General features: G+C 43.6%; 9 protein-coding genes across 9 annotated transcripts; 7 read left to right on the top strand and 2 right to left on the bottom strand.

Moving 5' to 3' along the window:
- Positions 1 to 235: 235 nt before the first annotated feature.
- On the top strand, positions 236 to 821 carry Bfra_007285 (putative stress response rci peptide protein). Its single transcript, XM_037337659.1, has 3 exons — positions 236 to 365; positions 439 to 568; positions 626 to 821. The coding sequence occupies exons 1-3, from the start codon at positions 348 to 350 to the stop codon at positions 673 to 675; spliced, it is 198 nt and encodes a 65-aa protein (XP_037187039.1). The 5' UTR covers positions 236 to 347; the 3' UTR covers positions 676 to 821.
- Positions 822 to 2,004: 1,183 nt separating this feature from the next.
- Bfra_007284 (putative ca2+ h+ antiporter protein) lies at positions 2,005 to 3,748 on the top strand (the record flags this gene model as incomplete). The annotated part of the gene is made up of 5 exons (XM_037337658.1): positions 2,005 to 2,582; positions 2,636 to 2,739; positions 2,792 to 2,846; positions 2,896 to 3,599; positions 3,675 to 3,748. 5 exons carry the CDS (start codon positions 2,005 to 2,007, stop codon positions 3,746 to 3,748), a joined length of 1,515 nt encoding a protein of 504 aa, XP_037187038.1.
- Positions 3,749 to 4,714: 966 nt separating this feature from the next.
- On the top strand, positions 4,715 to 6,576 carry Bfra_007283 (putative serine carboxypeptidase protein; the record flags this gene model as incomplete). Its single annotated transcript, XM_037337657.1, has 4 exons — positions 4,715 to 4,898; positions 4,980 to 5,155; positions 5,220 to 5,573; positions 5,629 to 6,576. 4 exons carry the CDS (start codon positions 4,715 to 4,717, stop codon positions 6,574 to 6,576), a joined length of 1,662 nt encoding a protein of 553 aa, XP_037187037.1.
- A 1,352-nt stretch (positions 6,577 to 7,928) lies between these two features.
- Positions 7,929 to 9,649, top strand: Bfra_007282 (putative transcription initiation protein spt5 protein; the record flags this gene model as incomplete). Its single annotated transcript, XM_037337656.1, has 2 exons — positions 7,929 to 8,492; positions 8,552 to 9,649. The coding sequence occupies 2 exons, from the start codon at positions 7,929 to 7,931 to the stop codon at positions 9,647 to 9,649; spliced, it is 1,662 nt and encodes a 553-aa protein (XP_037187036.1).
- Positions 9,650 to 10,888: 1,239 nt separating this feature from the next.
- On the top strand, positions 10,889 to 12,875 carry Bfra_007281 (putative peptidoglycan binding domain containing protein; the record flags this gene model as incomplete). Its single annotated transcript, XM_037337655.1, has 2 exons — positions 10,889 to 11,654; positions 11,710 to 12,875. The coding sequence occupies 2 exons, from the start codon at positions 10,889 to 10,891 to the stop codon at positions 12,873 to 12,875; spliced, it is 1,932 nt and encodes a 643-aa protein (XP_037187035.1).
- A 619-nt stretch (positions 12,876 to 13,494) lies between these two features.
- Bfra_007280 (putative rpel repeat protein) lies at positions 13,495 to 14,201 on the top strand (the record flags this gene model as incomplete). The annotated part of the gene is made up of 3 exons (XM_037337654.1): positions 13,495 to 13,652; positions 13,776 to 13,876; positions 13,954 to 14,201. 3 exons carry the CDS (start codon positions 13,495 to 13,497, stop codon positions 14,199 to 14,201), a joined length of 507 nt encoding a protein of 168 aa, XP_037187034.1.
- Positions 14,202 to 14,896: 695 nt separating this feature from the next.
- Positions 14,897 to 16,987, bottom strand: Bfra_007279 (putative impb mucb samb family protein; the record flags this gene model as incomplete). Its single annotated transcript, XM_037337653.1, has 3 exons — positions 14,897 to 16,072; positions 16,201 to 16,824; positions 16,874 to 16,987. The coding sequence occupies 3 exons, from the start codon at positions 16,985 to 16,987 to the stop codon at positions 14,897 to 14,899; spliced, it is 1,914 nt and encodes a 637-aa protein (XP_037187033.1).
- A 382-nt stretch (positions 16,988 to 17,369) lies between these two features.
- On the top strand, positions 17,370 to 19,846 carry Bfra_007278 (putative elongation factor g 1 protein; the record flags this gene model as incomplete). Its single annotated transcript, XM_037337652.1, has 2 exons — positions 17,370 to 19,729; positions 19,792 to 19,846. 2 exons carry the CDS (start codon positions 17,370 to 17,372, stop codon positions 19,844 to 19,846), a joined length of 2,415 nt encoding a protein of 804 aa, XP_037187032.1.
- A 462-nt stretch (positions 19,847 to 20,308) lies between these two features.
- Bfra_007277 (putative short-chain dehydrogenase reductase family protein) lies at positions 20,309 to 21,295 on the bottom strand (the record flags this gene model as incomplete). The annotated part of the gene is made up of 1 exon (XM_037337651.1): positions 20,309 to 21,295. The coding sequence occupies one exon, from the start codon at positions 21,293 to 21,295 to the stop codon at positions 20,309 to 20,311; it is 987 nt and encodes a 328-aa protein (XP_037187031.1).
- Between the last annotated feature and the right edge of the window lie 400 nt (positions 21,296 to 21,695).

Genomic DNA, 21,695 nt, shown 5'->3' with positions numbered 1-21,695 from the left:
GATATTCGTGGAGATGATCCTGTAATTTTACAAAAAGCAGCATCGCCTTAGCCACACTCAGCCATCGCAAATCTACGTCATTTTGACTCCAAATTATAGAGTTTAGTCTATCATCCATGCGACCGGCGTTGCCAAGATTTGGAGTATTGTCTTTGTTGGGGAGAGAGAAAAAGTATATAACGAAGCCGTTTTCATTTGCTCCATAGATATTAATACTCTTAATTGTGAGAATTAACTACATCGAACACTTTCGTACATTCATCCATCAAACCATCATCTCCGATACCCGTTCAAACATCAATCAATTCGACTCAATTCGACTCAATTCCAATACTAAAGACATAATAATGGCTGCATCATCTTCTGTAAGTACACTTACTCTCTCTCATCTCACGTTAGAGTTTATCGAAATCTTTCTGACGATGTTGAATTCCACAGGCGGACGTATTTGCATACATTGTTGCAATCTTCATCCCTCCTTTGGCCGTCTTCTTGAAGACTGCATGTGGAGTTGACTTTCTTATCAATATCTGCTTGACTATCCTTGGTTGGATTCCAGGTGTTATCCGTAAGTTCACGTCCATGTCTCATGCTCTGTGTTTGTCGATATACTTATAATTCACAGATGCCTGGTATGTTATCTCCAAACATGACCCGGCGAAATATGCTCCATAAGAAGGAGTAATGATAGGGGCATGCTGGTGATGATTGGGGATGATACCTTGGGAGTGGGCATATCTAGGGGCATATCTAGGAGGGTTTGGCGTTCAAGGGTGGAGGGAATTTCCTCGACGGTTCATCCTGAGATGAGGATAGTAGTCCAGGAGTAATACATTGTTTTTATACCATTCAGGAGTTATTGGAATTGATCAATCATACCACAATAATAAGCATACATACAATACAAGTCATTCATATCTGCTCGAATCTATACCATGTGTCAAGGCTTGGAAATTCGATAGATCCTTCTGGATACCTATCTAAGCCCTACAGAGGTAGTCAGATCGGATACACCGGAAGTCAACGGTCCACTAAGTTGAAACAGATTGATAATATTTGGTAATTATTCGAGGGGCGGAGACACCATTATTTCTTGGACTGTTGGACAATTCGAATCTAACACGACTATTGACGGATATTTACTAATAAAACTCTTGGAATGATGAATGTCAAGAAATTAAGAAAAGAAAGGTCCGAAAAAGATGTCAAGCATGATAGTTAAGCATAGCCAAGCGAAAGGACCCTTCACTTCACCCAAGAATATATAAATAAATGTCATCCCCTCCATCGACACTTTCTCACCTAATTCCCCTTTTGAACATTCACCACCTTTTCACACAGGAGCTCGACCAATCTATGCTATACTGTTTGTATTCCATTCCTTCATTTTCAAGGTTTGTAAATGGTTGGAGATATTTATTCTCATCACCTCAGCTCTTAGGGATCTATACTCGTGGTCACTGCTTTGGGGTGTCATGGTTACAGTGTACAGCTCGGCGCACATCGCCATTTCTTCAATTGGAATGGGAGAATGACAGCAAATTGCTTGGACGAGTAGCCCGATGGTTGAGAGAATCATTGCTGGCTCACTCACCTCTATTTCGGCTGCTCCGTGTTTCAACGGTTAAAAGGCCTGATTGTATCTTAGCAGAAGTAATAACTCATCTTTTCTCAAAAGCCGGTTTGTTCAAATTGCTGTCGCCAAGCTTGTCGGCTGGGTGCTTGGCAGCTGTGGTGTCAAAAATGCCTTGAAATGTCTCTCCTAATTTTTGAGGGATTATTCACGCTGCAATCTTATTTTACTTCGATTTCACCGCCAGAATCCGGTTTTTTGAATAGTGAATAGCGCGTCGTGTCTTTTGAGGTCTGGACCCAATTAATCTCGCAGGAACGAACGAACAATTAAGAAAATCACAACAACCTGTTACAAAGAACGAAAGACGGCAACGACGACCTTCAATTTTTAAGTCATTACGTCCACCTTCCATATCTAAATCTCTCATCATGGCCCGAACAGCCCGACCAGCTCATAGACGCAAACATCATACGACCAGTAGTTCAACGGCGCCAAAGGAAGATATCGAAATGGCTTCACCACCGCAAGTCCACGGCCGCGGCCACGGCCACGTTGCGGAGGTTTCAGTCGAAACTAGCAATGGACGCTCGACGACCGCACATCACAACTTATCAGAAACTCTGCACCACATGCTACCAACACATAGAGTCAATCATAAGGGTTACAAAGTCACAAAGGGTATTCAGCCTGACGGAGAAAGTGGTAGACGCGGTATACATCCTTTCCATTTCTTCAAGATATGCTGGACTTCGACCAGTGATGCTTCTCGACTTGTCAACATTCTCTGGCCTATTGTGCCTGCAGCACTCGCCGTTCGATATGCTAGGCCAGACCTCCATCTGGTGGTTTTTATCCTCAATTACATTGCGATGGTGCCCTGTGCGAATTTAATTGGCTTCGCCGGACAGGAGCTGGCGAGGAAACTACCAAAGGTGTTTGGCATATTGTTGGAAACTACACTTGGAAGTATTGTGGAGATGATTCTTTTCATAGTCCTTCTAACAAGGTCAGGAAGTACCATCTTATTCTATGTTTACAATCACTAAATCGCTCAAACAGAGATGAATATGGGGTCATCCAAGCTGCGATTTTAGGCTCAATGCTAGCTACCTTGCTACTATGTTTAGGGATGTGCTTCTTTGTTGGTGGTCTGACACGAGATGGTAGGCTGAATTCCTCGTATCCTTTGGTGTCTGTTGCTGAATCACATTCTAGAGCAGGAATTCGACGAAGCTGTTAGTGAGGTTGGAAGTGGACTGTTGTTGACGGCGTAAGAGACATTCTTATAGACAATTTACGTATCGCTGACTTTACAACAGTGGACTTGGCCTCATTATACCCTCGGCATTCGCAACGGCCTTGTCATTGAAAACCTCCGCGGAACTCACAGAGCCGATCATTGCAGAAAAAGTCCTCAACATATCTCGCATTACATCCGTACTTCTTATAATTGCTTATGCCACCTACGTCTTTTTCCAGATGCGAACTCATCACGGCATATACGATGCTATCCTAGAAGCGGATGAACAAAGGGACGAGGATCGCCATAGGGATTTGCAAAAAGACAAGCTTACCTTCACTGAGTGTGTTATTGCTCTTGCAGTCTCAATTGCTCTAGTGACTCTCATTGCCATCAGTTTGGTCGAACAGATACCAACAATTGTTGAAGAACATAATATTTCTGATGCATTCATGGGCCTTATCCTTGTTCCTCTGGTTGAAAAAGCTGCCGAGCATCTTTCTGCGGTAGACGAGGCTTACGACAATCAGATGAACTTTGCTTTGTCTCATGTTCTAGGCGCAACGATTCAAACAGCATTGTTTAATGGTCCTTTGGTTGTCATCATTTCCTGGGGTATGAATAAGGGGTTGGATCTCAACTTTGAGATGTTTGATATCGTTGTCCTGATCCTAGCTATCTTGGTCGTAGGAAATTTCTTACGAGACCAAAAGAGTAATTATCTAGAAGGAGCTCTATGCGTGATTGTTTACATCATTATCGCAGTGGCCGCTTTCTTTTATCGTAAGTAAAATGTTTGATCGTGGAAATCTTCGCGGTAACAGAACCATATTTTACTTCAGCTAACTTGCCATTCAGCTAATCCGGAAGAAAGTACTGTCGAAGGCGAGGCGACTGGTGCAGCTATAGAGGCTGTTCGTCGTCTTCTTTGATGTTATGCATAAGATGATTCTGGCAAGGAGTTTTATAATATAAATCTGAGCCTAGCAGTCTTGAAAGGTCTCCGACACATACTATTGATACCCATCATATAGTAAGCTTGTCAGAATGTAGAGTTTGATGTAAAAATATAGATAGGTTTCACATTTTTATCGCTTCCTAGCGATCAGTCACGAATACTACATGAAGCTTGATTTTTATCCTTTGTTCCAACTAGCAAGGATTCTCATCGCTTTGCATTCCCGTCTAGTTTAAGACATCATATCGCTGATTGTGATCAAGAAGGCATATACGATTGTGACGACTAATATTTAGACACTAGCAAGCAAGGAAGCAGATATACTCTGACCATCGATGAAAGCCTGGCTGAGTTCTTCCGGTATGCCAGGTCCATGCGATATATCCTTGCCCAAGTGGTTGGTTGTAGAGCCAAGATTCGCTTATCTCTGCGGGAACTTGTAAGGTTTGAGCGTAGTGGCACGCGAGCCCTTTTCTAGCTTCCTTTTAGAGCTTAAATCAGGTCCCTCCCTGATTCACCCCTCACTACTTCGGATCAACACTTACTTAGTTAAGAAGGAGTGAAAATCTATCGCGAGAGAATTGATAATTATTTAGGTAAATTGATATAGCAGACACGTTGATCTGATGAGAAGGCCAATCGCCCTTTTCTCTTCATGGGTAGCTACTGACCGTTCAAGGCAATTGGCATGGTTAATATGCTAGCAACGTACTATCAAGGTATAATGGATGATGACATACATGATCTGAATGACAATTGCCAATGGCAAAGCAAAAATCTCGTGTCGATCAACAAGCTATCACTACTGCTCAAGGCGCCCTCGGCACCGGTACTGTGCCTGGACAAATATATAAATACGTCTGAATTCCCCTCACATCTATCAAATTCTCCTGTTGTGTGATTCTCAAGTTCTTGTGCATTTTCCAATCATATCGACAAGATGCGTGGCTTGAATTCCCTAGCAGTTTTGCTTGCTGCCTCTGTTACTTCAGTGGTAGCTATTTTGCCACATCACGAAGCCCATGCAAAATATGCAAAAAGAGCACAGCCAAAGAAGGTTCTCCCCAGGCAACCTGCGGTGAGGCCAAGATCGATCTCGAAGTATTTGACAAATTCAACAGCTTGTAAGTCAATTTCTAGTCCATGCCATACATTATCCTAGAGGAGTGTTGTATGACCAGAATGTGTATTGATTTCAATTCTAGCTTTTGCCGTTAATGGAACCGGACTACCTGAGATCGACTTCGATCTTGGTGAATCATACGCAGGAACTTTACCTATTAGCACCAATGCTAGCGACACAAATCGATTGTGGTTTTGGTTTTTCCCATCCGAGAACCCTTTGGCTGAGAAGGAGATCACAATATGGTTAAATGGCGGTGTAAGTTTATATACCCAAGATCTTCATCTCCTGCCCTAAAAGACATTACTAAATATATCTCCAGCCAGGGTGTTCATCCCTTGACGGACTGTTTCAAGAAAACGGACCTTTCAGCTGGCAATCTGGCACATATGCACCTATTCCAAATCCATATTCATGGACTAACTTGACCAATATGATCTGGATCGATCAACCCGTCAGCACTGGATACTCACCTGGAGATATCCTTGTTGACGATGAGATCGATGTTGGAAACCAATTTGCCGCATTTTGGAAGAATTTCATAGATACCTTTAGCATGCAAGGCTATAAGGTTTATATCACTGGCGAGAGTTATGCTGGGCAATATATTCCATACATTGCTAGTAACTTCTTGGACCGCAACGATACCACATACTACAATTTGAAGGGTATCCAGGTGTGTAGCCATGAAAATGAATCAATGGCCGTGTTGTGGGCTAACCAGATGTCAGATCAATGATCCATCGATTAACGATTTCGATACAATGGGTTCGGCCCCTGTCACAGCTGCAGCTCTGTACTATCAGAACGTCCTTAACCTCAACGATACTTACATTGCAAACATTACTGCACGAGCAAAGTCTTGCGGTTACACTGACTTCCTCGAATATGCATCAGTATTCCCTCCAGCAGGACCAATCCCAACAGCTCCAAGTTCAGGAGAATATGGTTGTGATCTTTACGATGACATTTACAACGCAGTCTACTATGTCAACCCATGTTTCAATATCTACCATCTCACAGATTACTGCCCATTCTTATGGGATGAACTCGGATTCCCATCTCTCGGTGGAGGTCCCAACAACTACTTCAATCGTACCGATGTCAAAGAAGCTCTCCATGCGCCAGTCGATGTTGATTACTACATCTGCGCTGGTGGACCCAACTTATTCCCACATGGAGATAAATCCATTGATTCTGCTCTCGGTCCTCTCCCCTCCGTCATCGAACGCACAAACAATGTCCTCATCGGCCACGGACTTCTAGATTTCCTCCTCTTCGCCAACGGTTCTCTAATCACCATCCAAAACATGACCTGGAACGGTCTTCAAGGATTCCAAGAAGCTCCTTCTTCGACACAAAACTTCTACGTCCCATACCATGAATCCCTTGGTACTATTCTCTCTATTGTGAACGATGCCATTCCTAACACACCCCCACAATATGATACTGCAGGCGCGGGATATCAGGGAACTTGGCATACGGAGAGAGGACTTACGTTCTCGACAGTTAACCTGGCGGGTCACGAGGTTCCTCAATATACTCCTGGAGCAGGATACAGACATTTGGAGTTTTTGCTGGGGAGAATTGCTAATCTGAGTGTGGTGGGTGATTATACGACGCAGACGGGAAATTTCACGGGTGTTAGTGCGCCGTTGAAGATGAGGGGCTTGTATTGAGGCAATGATATAATGAAATCATGAACGTGGAAAAGTTAGGGTTATTAATGTCAGTAGTATATTCGCGCTTGTACATGAAGTCTACCGACATGATGCTGAGAAATATAAACGAATGTCACAGATAGATATCCTAATACATTAATATGTAAATAATAAAGCAAAATGATTCCTCGACGAGCTGAGTTCTCTTTCTACACTTGAAATGACATCATACGAAGATAGCAACGATAATTTCTAGTCTTCGGCCTTTTGATCTACAACAGAAAACTTCAACCTTAAAATGACCATCTCTTATTCCTCGTTTTCGCTTTATCAAGACATCTTTACTCGTCTTACCCCTTCTTTTCTCATTATTCTATGTTCCCCCCCCCAAACAAATCCAACGGCCAAAAAGGTTCGCCAGACTCACTACTAACAGTTACACTCGCTGACTAGGTATATCTTCATGGTGCCTAGACATTCGCTGTCATGATCTCAGATGGCAGATATCTGACACGCTGCAAAGTAGCCAACTCACTCCCCATTAAGCTGTCTGTATATATGATCAGAAATCAAGCACCCAAACAACCTGTTCAAGATTATCAGTAAAGTAGCCCTTAGCCATGGAAAGAAGAGTCAGGGCATCACATCAAAGTATGTACTTGTGATAGGCTTTACATGGGTGCGAGCGGAAATGGAATGGAATGGGACGGAGAAGGGCTCGAGCGGATACAGTTTATGGCCGTTGCCCGTTCACCCCGCTTGCTCGTATATTATGCTCCGTTCACTCAACCTGTAAATGGATGTTGTGTTGTCAAGGCGAGGGACAAAAGAGTTTACCGGAGACTGGGACTCATCCATACTGTTGAGACTTTGAGTGTAATGTTGGGCTTTGGTCTCTCCGATTGCATTCCTTACTGATTGTACATGTGGAGTTGTAAGTTGTAAGCTGCGAGTTGATACATGTTATGAGCCCATTATCAATGAATGTGTCTCTCTAATACTCGAGAATTCTCTTTTCGCAAGAACTATTGGCATGTGAGTAGGAGGAATAGGAATAGGAAAGTACACAAATGCGTAATGCGCCACAAGCGCCACACTTCACATTCATCATTGCTTTTGCTTTAACTTGATTATTGACATGTGAGCCAAATAATAATAAAATACCTAGGCAGGAATCGTCGAATGTCTCAACACAAGGTCGATCCGACGGCACAGCTTTGACGATATCCATAAATTCTGAGCTGTTCAATCCTCCTCGACATATTTTGTTGAGTTGCCCTAAGGAATTCCTCCATGACCTCCCAGTCGAACCTTCAATATTCTCTTTCGATACTTGTATTCCACCAAGTGTTCGATACTCCACATCCACCATGATTAACAATTCATGGGCTGAGTATGTCTTCATCCGCATTTGTATTTTTGCGCTGCAGAGTATACCACTTGTTAGTTTAGCATATTGTTTCAGCCTCGCATTTACTACTTTCTTTACGAATTACGAATTTTACAGAGCTTCGCGCGGTTTGGAATTGGTGTTCCTGGCCGAATCTTTCTTCTTCCTCTTTTGCTTCCTGCCGTATCGCATTTGGCTTCAACAAGAAGCTATACATCCACCAGCACCTTCGCGAGAAGAGAGGGCGATTTTGTATCAGAGGTGTTCGGACAATATTACGGATCCGGAGGCGTATCTGCAGAAATGGTTTTTGGGTGCGGATATTAGGGATATTAGGAAGGAGAATGTGAAGGAGTTCTTTCTTTGGGCTTTTTTTAATCGTGGTGGACCGCCTGGGGATGATGATGAGGAGTTGGAAGAGTACATTGGAACTTTGGAGAGGCAGCTAGGAAGGGAGATTCCGGAGGGAAGAGGAAATGCTAAGTGTTTGAGGTTGACATTGGATGAGGTTGCTATGTCGCATAGGAGTTTGATTTGGTATTGTGTGAGTATTCTTATTCTTGATCTGCTATCAATAGGTCATGCTGATTTTAACTACCACAGTGTGTCGGATTCGTCGACTTCCTAACGTTCTGTTCCCTGCGCTACCATGGCTTCAACTTTTACCGCACGAATCTTAAACAATCCCTTAGCATCATTCCTGTTCGCCCGCACAGTCTATTTACTACATTTCACTCACCTGCTCAGCATATATCATATTGGCACCGACCGCACACTTCGAAAACCAAACTCCCAGTTGTTTTCATTCATGGCATCGGCATCGGTCTATATCCCTATACCCAATTCCTGAACGAACTCAATGCCTCCACCGGCACACCCGATGATCATATTGGAATTCTTGCTCTCGAAATAATGAACATTAGTTTTCGTCTCACTCATTCTGCCCTCTCGCGCGAGGAAACCGCCCTCGAAATTTCCCAAATCATCAATCAACATTTCGGGCCAAATCAGAAATTCGTCCTAATTTCTCACTCGTACGGCACAGTGGTGACCACGCACCTTCTGCAATCTCCAATTTTATCCCCACGCATCGGCCCAATTGTTCTCATCGATCCTGTCTCTATCTGCTTACATTTACCTTCTGTCGCATTCAATTTCACTCGTCGAATTCCGAAAGATGCGAATGAATATCAATTGTACTATTTCGCAAGCATGGATCCGGGAGTTAGTCATACGTTGGGAAGGAAGTTCTTCTGGAATGAAAATGTGCTATGGAAGGAGGATTTCGAGGGGAGGAAAGTTACGGCAAGTTTGGCGGGAAGAGATTTGATTGTGGACACGGAGGCAGTGGGGAGGTACTTGAGTTGTGGAAATTTATCCGGTAGATCGACTCCGAGTTTGAGGGCTACGCATGGAAATGTGAATGGGGCAGCCAAGAGTACTTCGAATGTAAATGTCGCGCCTTTGATAGATATTGACGAATCGGGAGCTGGAGAAGTGGAAAGACCCGTAGATGGAGAAGTAATGCGAGAAAACGAGGTGGATATAGAAGATGAAGACGAGTGGAAGTATAGAGAGTGGAAGGGAGTAGGAACAGAAGTTTTATGGTTTGGGACGTTGGATCACGCGCAGGTTTTTGATAAGAAGGTGACGAGGAGGAGGATAATTGATGTTGTGAGAAAATATTGCCAGGATGATTAAGGAATAGGGGTAGCGGGATGGCGAAGGAAAATTGTTTGTGATCCGAAGAGTAGAGAGGGGTGGAAGATTAGATTCGATTAGATGTCGAAGACTTAGACAGAATAGGTGCATAACATGGTGGAATGGAAGGAGAAGTAGAAACAGAGTAATTCGAGTATAGACCTTCAAAGACCTTTAGTTCTCGTTGAACACCTAAACGTACATTATCAAAATCTTGTGTCTTCATTATGAGTAGCGCTTAATGAGTGAAATAAGCCGCGCATCCAAGTTGAATAGAGCTATTCAGAACTCCTATTGGCACAAGTTAAACCACTTCAAAGTTCCAATCCAGATTTATCTTACTGTTACAAGCTCCAAAAAAATCTTTTGCTTGCCAAAAGGCGTAAGTAGTTTTCTATCTCAGATGGGGAATGCTTCAAGGTATCTGTTTTTCCCCGTCTGAATTATGTCAAGGGTACACACGGAACAGACATCTTTTGAGTCTCACCTCCCTCAACTTCCCCTTATGCAAGATCATACATATATTTCGCACAATTGCACAAAAACGTAATTGTAAAAGTTGCACCTCGAAGTATCAACCTACCCACCTACTTATCAGTACAAACATGGTTATCTATAGATACTCGCATTCAACATCCAACACTCTACCCGCAAATAAGCAGCGTTGTAGAATCTAGAACCTGATTCTACCCTACCCTACCCTACCCTACCCTTTCTGCACACCTAGTATGCTTATTTCAGCTTCCCCGCGTTACCTAGCGAGCCTAGGTTCGAGATATCAGTATTCTTCCCTTGAGCAGCTCCTCACCGGCGACACCGGCGAAGCGACGCGCAGCATGTCTGCAAGGACGACTGTGCGAGGTGCTAAAATCTACCTGCGGTACGGAAAATGATCAAAAGGGCTAGAACGCGGGATGGAGAGTGGAGAGTGGGTCCAGCTGAAAGAAGAGCAGCTGAAGGGTAGCGTGCGCGCGTGCAAAAATTTAGGTTTGGGATACGGAGGGGGCTAGAACTCGATAGATTTTTACAGAGGGGAAGATATTGGGATTTATTTCAATTGAGTGGTTTGGTCACTTCGGTATCACTTTGGTGGCGGCGTGGAGCTGGCTGAGGTGGAAACGAGGTGGCTTTGTGGTTAATGCAGAGAATGGGATACGATGGATGGGAATGGAGATAAATAGGAGATTCCCAGCTTCTTCAATGTTGATGATGGTTTTGTATCGATGAACCTATTCAAACATGTCTTTCATAAGTGAAAGCATTATTCCAGATTGCCGAATCAAGCCTGCCCGAAAGCGCATCATAATCTGCTGCGATGGAACCTGGCAATCCGCTGTCTCTGGAAAAGACAATTGTCCATCTAACGTAACACGTCTCTGTCGCGCCATCAACAGCGTCGCTCGAGATCCAAATGATGGAGAAACCTGGCAACAGGTCGTTTGGTATGATTCTGGAGTGGGAACCACATCCACGGGTCTAGGACCTGGACTTGAGGGAGCGATTGGTCAGGGATTGGAAGGAAATGTTATCGAGGCGTACAATTTCTGTGTACTGAATTGGAATCCGGGAGATAAGATTATGTGTTTTGGATTTTCTCGGGGTGCGTACACGGCGAGGACGATTGCGGGTTTGATTTCGGATATTGGGATTTGTCCAAAGAGGCAGCTTCAACAATTTCCTGATTTGTGGAAGTTGTACAAGCAGAAAAAGTCCGGGGATGATGAGTCCAGAAAAAGGTTTTATGGCAGTGCTCTGTACTATAGTTGGCGAGAAGGGAGAGTCGCTGACCCGCAACCGGATTCGGAGGATCGACCTGATGGAGGGTTAGTTTGGGATATAAAGGCTCATGGTGAATGGGCCCCCGAAGAATCAATGGAAGTAGAGGTGGTGGGAGTCTTTGATACTGTCGGAGCTTTAGGGTTGCCAGAAGTGTTTGGGATGGAATTGCCCAAATGGACGACTATTGGTGATAAGCCTGAATGGCACAATGTTGAGCTTTCAGCCAGTGAGTCCTTCTACTGATAGAGCTGCATTGATTGAGAAACTAATTCACAGCTCAGACATCAAGCATGCATTCCAAGCGCTAGCCCTTGATGAACACCGCGAAGCATTCACACCTACTCTTTACTACATCAAAAAGCCAGAGGATTTTACAGACTCTGAAATAGAGGCACAACGGACTATATCAGATAATGCAAATATAGAGTGGTATGATATGGTTTCTAGTCCTGAACCTAATCTCGAAAAATTGAGAGATCTGGCCAAAATTCGAGACGAAGCCACTGAAAAGGTCGTTAAGATGGAAGAAAACAATAAGATGAAGAAAGCACTAGTCGATGGTGAGAAGGTACTGGAACAAGTCTGGTTTCCTGGCTACCACATACACATTGGTGGCGGATCAAGTGATACGCTTTTGAACAAGGACAATATGGAAGAAATGTCCAACATTACGTTAGCATGGATGCTAGACCAGATCGAAAAATATGTGTCGATTGACAGGGAAACCATAAAGGAAGACGGTTACGATCGTCAGGGGAAATTCGCGCAACTGAACAACGAGCGCCAAGTCCATCTAGACAGAGAAAAGGAGCGCGAGAAAGAGGGCTGGGGTCAGTGGATTTGGCGAAATGGCAAATGGGCAGCTTCCAAAGTTGCTCATCCACTGACTGACGAAAAGAACATTCACTATGAAGAGCGACGACACGCATGGGGTGTTGGAGATCTGAATGATAGTTTCACTACCATGTATAAAGCCAATGGATCGAAACCACGCACACCAGGTCGCTATGCTCTTGATAAGAAAGGCAATAAGCTGGGCGAAACACATGAATATATTCACCCAACTACGGGATTCAGAGTTGAACAGCTGGATAAGAAATCAGAAGAAGCGAGGACACAGAAGGACCATAGGGATCACAAGAACTGGGAAAAATTGAGATACAGACCTATTGGCCTAGAGGGTGACAAGTACAAACGCCAGAAGAAAGTCGATAAGCAAGGAAAGGTGACAGCATATGAGTATGTTTTCAAGTACAAAGATTGTTCAGAGACGCTACCAGAATGGCGATTAGGTGACGCGGATTGCTATGAGAGGCTAGCTCTTGAAGGCTCCGCTGCATATGACTATGTCGATGAGCTTGATCGAACTTTGGAAACTGGTATTAAGACTGTTCGTCTTGATTTCTGGGGCGATAAAGCGTCGTCGTTTCAAGTCGTCTCTAATTAATAAAGGCATAAGGTTGGCTATATTTCGGTCTGTAAGCGCTTGGTTTGTATAAATTGTATATAATTTCGAAGTAGTATATATTTATATAAGGGGTCTTTCATTGATACATATATAATAAAAATGATAGTCCTCGAATATAACAATTTAATAAATGTGAGACTGAGAAAGTTGATAAGATTTTCTACAAGCAAAGATGGCTCAGGAGGGGCAGAAGATAATCAGGGACCAACTGAGTAGTGCCACACTTCTCCATTAGCGGCCGAGCCCCGCATCCACCCTAAATTTCGTCATTGGTTGCTGGGGTACAGGTATAATGCCCAGGTAGGTAGGAGGTACCTAGCATTTCCAAGCTACAAATAAACAAGGCTCTACTCTAGACAATTCACTATCACGCGGCTAAGCTAGGTATTTAACTAATACATCTTTCAACCTTTGTGTTTCTTTCTTTTCTTCTTCTTGTTTTGCTGTAGCAACCAGTTTGACAACCGAAATTTACTTTATATCCTCCCTCGGAACATATCCCTTTACCAAACATCCACACATCTATAGAAACAATAGATTCGAATCCTTCCTACCTACTTACCACAAACTCACAACCTCATACATTATATTCGCAAAAATGTCGGAGCAAACTCAAGAACCCCTCGTCGATACAAGTTCCGTTGTAAGACCAGCACAACACGAACGCCAAAAGAGTTTAGAGAAGTTGTATGCCGATAGGCCCACGGCTCATGAGTTGAAGGAGAGACATATTTTGCTAGATACAGATGCTGCGCCGTATGCTTTTCTCTTTCTCTACCATCCTACTAAATGCTATCCCCATCCCCATAGTCCCCCCGTCTGCTATCGTGTTCTGGCAGTTTGTTCATCAACGTGCTAATTGCGGGGTAAACAAAATAGTGGTATTCAAAGTGCTCAACACGCACTCGAACAACAAAGAATTTCGGATAGTTTGAAGAAGAATTTGGAACATCGTCCTACTAAAGAGGATTTGGTTGAACGTATGTATCTCATTCCGTCACAAATGCTTTTTTCACATCCCATTTCGATCGAAATAAAAGCTAACAACGAAAATCAGGCAACATTCTCTCTTCCACAACCGCCGCCCCAGGTATCCAAGCACAACAAAAAGAATTGGAGAAACACATGCGTGCAGATAGTTTGAACGAAAAATTAAGTCATCGTCCGCAACCGGAAGAATTGGTGAATAAGGGTGTTTTGAAGGAGGATCCTACGAGTCCGATTGAAGGCAGCAATGAGAGTGCCGAGAAGAGATACGAGGAAGCTATTGAAGAGGAATATGCCAAGAGAGAAGGAGGTGCTTAGATTCACGGCGATTTATTGCGATTGGGCTGAAGGGAGTTTTTGATCTATAAGTGTGAAGGAGTTGTTATTTAGCATGTATGCATGCGATATGATTGCAACAACGAGAAAAGAGGAGTACAAACGCTGAATGTGAAAATGGGAATAGGAATCGGAGTGCGATTAGGGATGGGTTGAAAGATGCGACTAGTATTTGCGATTTTCTAGTAAGCAATGAATTATACCACAATTCTCGCATATGATTGCCTCATTTTGTCTCTTCGAGCGACTGGTTCTACTTTGTTCATTCTGAGATCTTTTTGTATACCAATGGATTAGTCTGCTCTGTGGGTTATTCCCAAGGACACAATACGCACTTTCATATATCCCACAAAGCAAAGCACTACTAGTTGCTAGGCTGGAAGCCCAAAGTTAAACCGTGGTCTAAATTGTAGATTTGACCTCTATATTATTAGGTAGCGAGAAGTGGGAAGCTAGTATGATGTCATTGATTAGTGAATTTGGTTCTAGGTGGATTGTGCTACTGAAGATATAACTATTACTGGTAGGCCACTAATGCACCGCGACATATTGTTGGGTATCTGAAATTTATGCAAAAAAGAAAACATGCTCTACCCATCCTAAGAGCCCATCAAATGAACTCCCCAGAATGCCAAATCCCATCCTAACACATCATTGCTTCATTCTCATACCCCGTTTCAGAAGCACAACTTTCGCTGTTTAGGATCACTAGGAGTATTTCCTTTATCCTTCGATTTCTCTCCTGCCTTGGTTTTCCTTGAACTACCAATCTGAGATTTGTGGCCACTTCCGGATACAGATGGTGTCTCAGGTACCCCGGACGTCTCTTGAACTACATCTCTGATCGTCTGTCTCGAAAGACAAAGATCAATATGATCATTGAATTCCTTTTCATTTGTCGCTTGCGGCCGCTGACATACTGGACAGTCCCACCATTCTTCTTCTACCACAGCACCGTCCTTCGGTTTGGGATTCGGCACAATTTCTTTTCCGTGATGCCGCCGTGGATCATTTTCTTCGAGTTGACTTAAACTTTCCATCTCCTTGAATTCATCTTCTCGTTCTTGACGCTCGGCATCTTCGAAGAGAAGTTCTTCAGGCCAAACTTCCCATCGCTCCTCGAAATCATTGTCTTGGAGATCCGATGCTTTCCGTTTTATTACAGAGGAAGATTTGCGTTCATTTCCGCCAACATCATTTTCCCGTGAGTCTTGTTTTCTAAATCCGAAAAAGGCCATTGTGTCAGGCTTTTTCATGCTGATTAAATTTGTACAACGGAGTCCCATCAATCGTAAGGTCAAACCCGGCATCTCCGCCTCCAGTTTCTCAAGCATGGGAAGAGAATATTTGTACAGATCGTCGGCTGAAAAGACAGCCTTTGGTGGGGCCGCCTGTCTTGTAAGAACCTCATAAGTTTTCAGTTTCACTTTAAGAACTAGAGTTCGCCCTTTGAACTGTGTTCGTTGCATGTCTTTTTCCAACTCCTCAGCTGTATGTCGAAGTTTGCTTCGAAGTTCTGTAGCATCATTCATTTCATTGAATGTGCTTTCTGTGCCGACACTCTTGCGGGTATACTCCTCGGCCGGTTTGACGTCTGTTCTCCCGAGTCCAAGATAGCATTGCATTAGAAATATGAACGCCTTTTCTCCAAACAATTTGGGTAGATAATGTCGCACATTATAGATATCTCCGCATGTATTGACGCCTATGGCACCTAGTTCCCTTTCGAATACTCGTCCAATTCCGTTAACTTTACGAGTTGGAAGGTCTCGCATAAATTTCATAATCTCAATTCGATTATTTGCAACACGATATTGACCATTAGGCTTATTGTAATTCGAGCATATTTTAGCCTAATAATACATAGTCAGTATGTTGATATTTAAAATCATTCTCGAGCTCTACAGTAACGGATTGATGATGATGGCCTCTTGCCCCGCCCATCATGCCGCTGGCTTCTAAACTTGCAGAATATACTCACTATCTTAGCATTGGCTGCGATTCCAGCAGATATGGTTACCTTCGTTTTCTCATGAACCTCTCTCCTCAACTGTTCAACAGCAGCCTCCGGGTCGATATCATTCTTTTGGCAGTACTCCGTGATGTTGAGATATGCCTCATCAATACTAGCACTCTCAAACCTTGGATCATAGTCTACCAAGATTTCCCGGACTTCTTGCGCCTTCGCAGTATATTTATCGAAATTCAGAGGAACCTGAATTAGTTGCGGGCACAATTTCTTCGCTATAAACCCCGCCATCGCACTTCTGACCCCAAATCGTCGCGCGTGGTAATTGCATGTTGTGACAACTCCTTTTCCAACAGAAAATGGAACATTTTTCAATTCTGGACGGTCAAGCTCCTCTACTGCAGCGTAAAATGCGTCGCAATCAATATGGACGATTGTTTGAGTCAGATCTCTTGTGAGTTCGAGCTCTGTAATCGCAGTGTCTGCTCGTCGACGGTCGTGAGTCAAATCAAGCTTCTCCAATTCGGCCTTCTTTCCTAAAATTCGTTCAATTTTTACAGTCAGAGTCTTGTCTCTTTCCTCCTCATGATTAAAATATTTGGACCCCTTCGAAGCATTGTAGATGACCTCGGAAACCTGGTGATAAAGTTAGAGAGACCACAAACATATTTTGGTCGCCACGTACCTTTGACTGGTCTACAGAATCTTGTCCAGATTTTGTGAGAGACGGGCCTAGTAAAGAATATTTGAGAGACTTATGCTCATTCTCGTCACTTTCTGGAGTTGTTTCCGATGCCATGTCTCGACGTCCATGCTCGACTCGTGGCGATTGTAAGAAACGCGAAAGGCATCATTGTTTGACGCGCTGTCATGCTTTCAATATAGATAGCTATTATGTAAGCGACTCAGAATGTCACTTCCTTCAGAAAACCCCCCCATGAAATGATATGCAGATGTTCATGATTTCAGATCGTCCTTCAAGGAGTACAGGTTTTGTATACGTTAGGCAATGTGAAATTTTAGAATATCTAATAAAAGTCTACAATAGCTTTCAAAAAGCGAGTTGATTATCAAATGATTGTGAACGGGCTCGGCTAAACTTACTCCGATATATTTGATCGATAAAAAAAAGTTACGCATGTTATCGAATGGATGAATGATACCACAATCCAGTAGCAACCATGAGTATGCATAGAGTAGCCCGCGCTGTGGCTTCAACGGAAGCTTGCGCCGGAGTGCTACGTGGGAGTGTCCCAAGAGCAAGATTTCTGTGCTTGAATTCACCTGTGCAAGGGCTCGGAGCAAGAAATGCGATTCTCGGTGCCAGATTGGGAGGAAAGAGACATTTCTCTCAATCGCCAATTATTAGAGCTGGCGTTGCTCAAGCAGTGTTGGAAAAGGCTGCCGCAGATCCATCAGCCCTCAGCCAAGAAGCCATCGTCGACAATCTAAATGCCGCAGAGAGGGATCGATTGAGGAGGGTTAGAAACATTGGCATCGCAGCACACATCGACAGTGGCAAAACGACCGCCACAGAGCGAGTTCTCTTTTACACTGGAAGAATCAATGCTATTCACGAAGTCCGAGGAAAGGATGCAGTTGGCGCAAAGATGGATTCCATGGAATTGGAGAGAGAGAAAGGTATTACAATTCAATCTGCTGCTACATTCTGCGACTGGTTGAAGGTTGAGAACGGGAAGGAGGAGAAATACCACATAAATCTGATCGATACCCCTGGACATATTGATTTCACAATTGAGGTCGAGAGAGCTTTGCGAGTACTGGACGGAGCTGTCATGATTCTTTGCGCTGTCAGTGGAGTTCAAAGTCAGACGATTACTGTGGACAGACAAATGCGAAGATACAATGTTCCTCGTATCAGTTTTATTAACAAGATGGACAGAATGGGCGCCAATCCTTTCAAGGCCGTCGAGCAGATCAATCAAAAATTACGGATCCCAGCGGCAGCACTTCAAGTCCCCATTGGTTCAGAGGACAGCTTCAATGGTGTCGTTGATTTAATTAGGATGAAGGCTATCTACAACGATGGGCCCAAAGGAGAAATCATCAGAGAGACTGATGAAATCCCAGAGGAACTCAAGAAATTGTGCGAAGAGAAGAGAGCTCTGTTGATCGAAACATTGGCCGATGTCGATGACGAGATCGCCGAGATTTTCTTGGATGAGAAAACTCCATCTATCGAGCAAATGAAGGCTGCTATCAGACGGGCAACTATCAACTTGAAATTCACTCCTGTCTTGATGGGAAGTGCTTTAGCTGACAAGTCAGTGCAGCCCATGCTTGATGCAGTCTGCGATTATTTACCAAATCCTGCTGAGGTCGAGAATTTGGCGCTTGACAAGCGAAGAGCTGAAGCCCCTGTGAAGCTTGTCTCTTACAATGAGCTACCATTCGTCGGTTTAGCCTTTAAGCTTGAAGAAAGTAATTATGGTCAATTGACCTACATTCGAGTTTACCAAGGATCCTTGAGAAAGGGCATGAACGTGTTCAATGCTAGAACCGATAAGAGAGTCAAGATCCCTAGAATTGTGCGCATGCATTCCAATGAGATGGAGGAAGTTCCTGAAATTGGAGCCGGAGAAATCTGTGCTGTGTTCGGAGTTGATTGTGCTTCTGGAGATACATTTACCGACGGTGGTTTACCATACTCTATGTCTTCTATGTTCGTACCAGATCCTGTCATTTCCTTGTCTATCAAACCAAAGACAACCAAAGATGGATCCAACTTCAGTAAGGCTATGAACAGATTCCAACGTGAAGATCCAACATTCCGTGTACATGTCGATGCCGAAAGTCAGGAAACCATCATCTCTGGCATGGGAGAATTACATCTTGATATTTACGTGGAGAGAATGCGAAGAGAGTACAAGGTCGAAGTTGAAACTGGTAAACCTCAAGTCGCTTACAGAGAGACCATCACTGAACATGTGGCATTCGATCACACCCTCAAGAAACAAACTGGAGGTGCTGGTGATTACGCTCGTGTCGTTGGTTTCTTGGAACCTATCGAGCCTGGTCCAAATGGTTATGCTCCATCAACTTTCAAGGAAGAAGTCACTGGAGGTTCCATTTCTGACAAATTCTTGTTCGCTTGCGAAAAAGGATTCCTCGCCTCTTGTGAAAAGGGACCCCTTCTCGGTCACCCTGTTCTCGGTACCCATATGGTTGTCAACGATGGTGCAACCCACATGACAGATTCTTCTGAAATGGCTTTCAAGAATGCCACTCAGCAAGCTTTCCGAAAAGCTTTCAAAGAAGGCAAACCACAAGTTCTTGAGCCTCTCATGAAGACTACCATCACAGCACCCAATGAGTTCCAGGGTAACATTGTTGGTTTGTTGAATAAGAGAAACGCTATCATCAGTGATACGGAGATTGGACCAGAAGATTTCACTCTCATTGCGGATTGTAGTTTGAATGCTATGTTCGGATTTAGTTCGCAATTGAGAGCAGCTACGCAAGGAAAGGGAGAGTTTGGTATGGAATTCAGTCATTATGCTCCTGCGCCAGGACAGTTACAGTAAGTAGTTTCCTGTATTCTCACCGTTATTTCAAGACACCTTATGCTAACACATCATCTAGAAAAGAGCTCATTTCCAACTACGAGAAGGCACAGGCTGATAGACACAAGAAGTGAAGTGAATAGCTGATGATGATTTGGAGGATTGAAGGAATTAGTCGTGTGTCGGAAAGGTGGTGACAAGTGACGAGATGGATGCCACGGAAATATAATGGGGCACAAAAATCTTTAGCACCGCTCACGACAAATTAAATACGATGTACAGGTATATGGACATGGGGGGCGTACAAAATAAAAGTTTCCATGAGCGTATGGGTGAGTACATGGTTTCAATGGGGGAATCACGTTTTTGGACGAATGGATGGATATTTGAATGATTAAGCGCGGGGGGTGGCCTTACGAAATAGATGGGTATATAGAAGATACCTCTACTGTATATTACTATAGCAAACAGATGAATAAAGACCTCTCGACTTCAAGAATAGATGAAATGGTATATGCGCCATCATGGGTAAAAACCAAATACTTAATATGATTCATGAATCCTAAAATGAAGCCTTGTGCCAAAGAATTTCCCAGTCAATTCTCCAAAGCCCTTTCGGTCCATTCCCACAATTGCTTTGCCAAATTTGGATCCTTAGCCGTTGTGTCCAAAGTTGAATTGCTCTCAACACCCACTGGCATGTAATATGCGCCATTGGTCAGCTCTTTCTTTTTGGCTCCTGCGGCAGCCCACGTCTGATTCATAATGCCTTGCTCAACCGTTATTGTTTGGCTTACACTAGTCACATAGACAAACCATTTATGCCAAAAAGATAAATTTGAGACTAGTCCCGTGTTGATGACTCCTGGATGAATCGCTACAGACGTTATCTGCGGATAACGACGAGCAAGCTCTGCTGCATACAGTATGTTGGCTACCTTGCTTTGTCCGTAGCGACTCCACGTCCCAAAGGGCAGATCCTCTTGGGTTGTTTTCAACTTGTCGAAGACGATGCCTTGGCTTGGACGAAACTTCCAGCCCAAGGAAGTATTCAATACAATTCGCACGTCGGAGGAGGGGAGCTCAGCAGTCTTGAGCATGATTGGTAGTAAATGATAGAGAACGGCAGCATTGCCGAGATGATTTGTTGCAAACTGGATTTCGTATCCGTCTTTGCTGAGAGCAGCAGGAACAGCCATGATACCTGCATTGCCCATGAAGATATCAAGACGATCATGCTTGAACATTTTGATACCGGCAGTGATTGATGAGAGCGAAGACAGATCAAGAGGAAGAAAGGTCAGGCCCGCTGATGGGATATCCTTCTTGATAGATTCTATGAGAGCTGACGCTGCGTTCTCATTACGTCCTGTGAAGTAAATGTGTGATGGGTTGTGTTTCGCAAGGACTTTGACTGCATTACTTCCAAGTCCTGCTGTACCTTTGATTGCCATTAGCTTTTGTGAACAATCATGACTAGGGTAGCTTTTAGCGTCCTCACCTCCAGTGACCAAGATAACTTTGTCTGTTAAAGTAGGTATATCCCTCTCCGGCCTAAAATTAATATCTCTAATGCCGCCCATACCGACAATTTTATTAAAAGATAAAGTAGGTAAAAGTTTAAGTAGTAGTAATAAAGGTGAAAATAAAGGGGATGAGGATTTGGAAGTGGCTGAAATAGGTTCTTGGTGCAACTTGCACGAAATACTCAAAAGTGATTGTATATATAGACGGCCGCAATTAAACCAAGTGAGGTATTAGGGATCCTGTACTTAAGAAAGGGATCGATACTTATATACTTGAACCTCAATCAGGGAGTCCTGAGCGTGGCATCGCTACTGCCATCAGCTTACAAGCTAGTTTCCCAAACAATACTAGTAGACGATAACTAAGTGGCCAACTCTGGCTCACATATGGATAGCACTGGGTCACCTTGATGAGGAGAAAAGCTGTTATATCAGAATCTGGATGAACATATCGTTT

This window comes from Botrytis fragariae (assembly GCF_013461495.1).
Source record: "Botrytis fragariae strain BVB16 chromosome Unknown tig00000795, whole genome shotgun sequence".
Lineage (NCBI taxonomy): Eukaryota > Fungi > Ascomycota > Leotiomycetes > Helotiales > Sclerotiniaceae > Botrytis > Botrytis fragariae.
The sequence above is the reverse complement of the archived record's forward strand: the minus strand, read 5'-3'. Positions and strand labels throughout refer to the sequence as shown.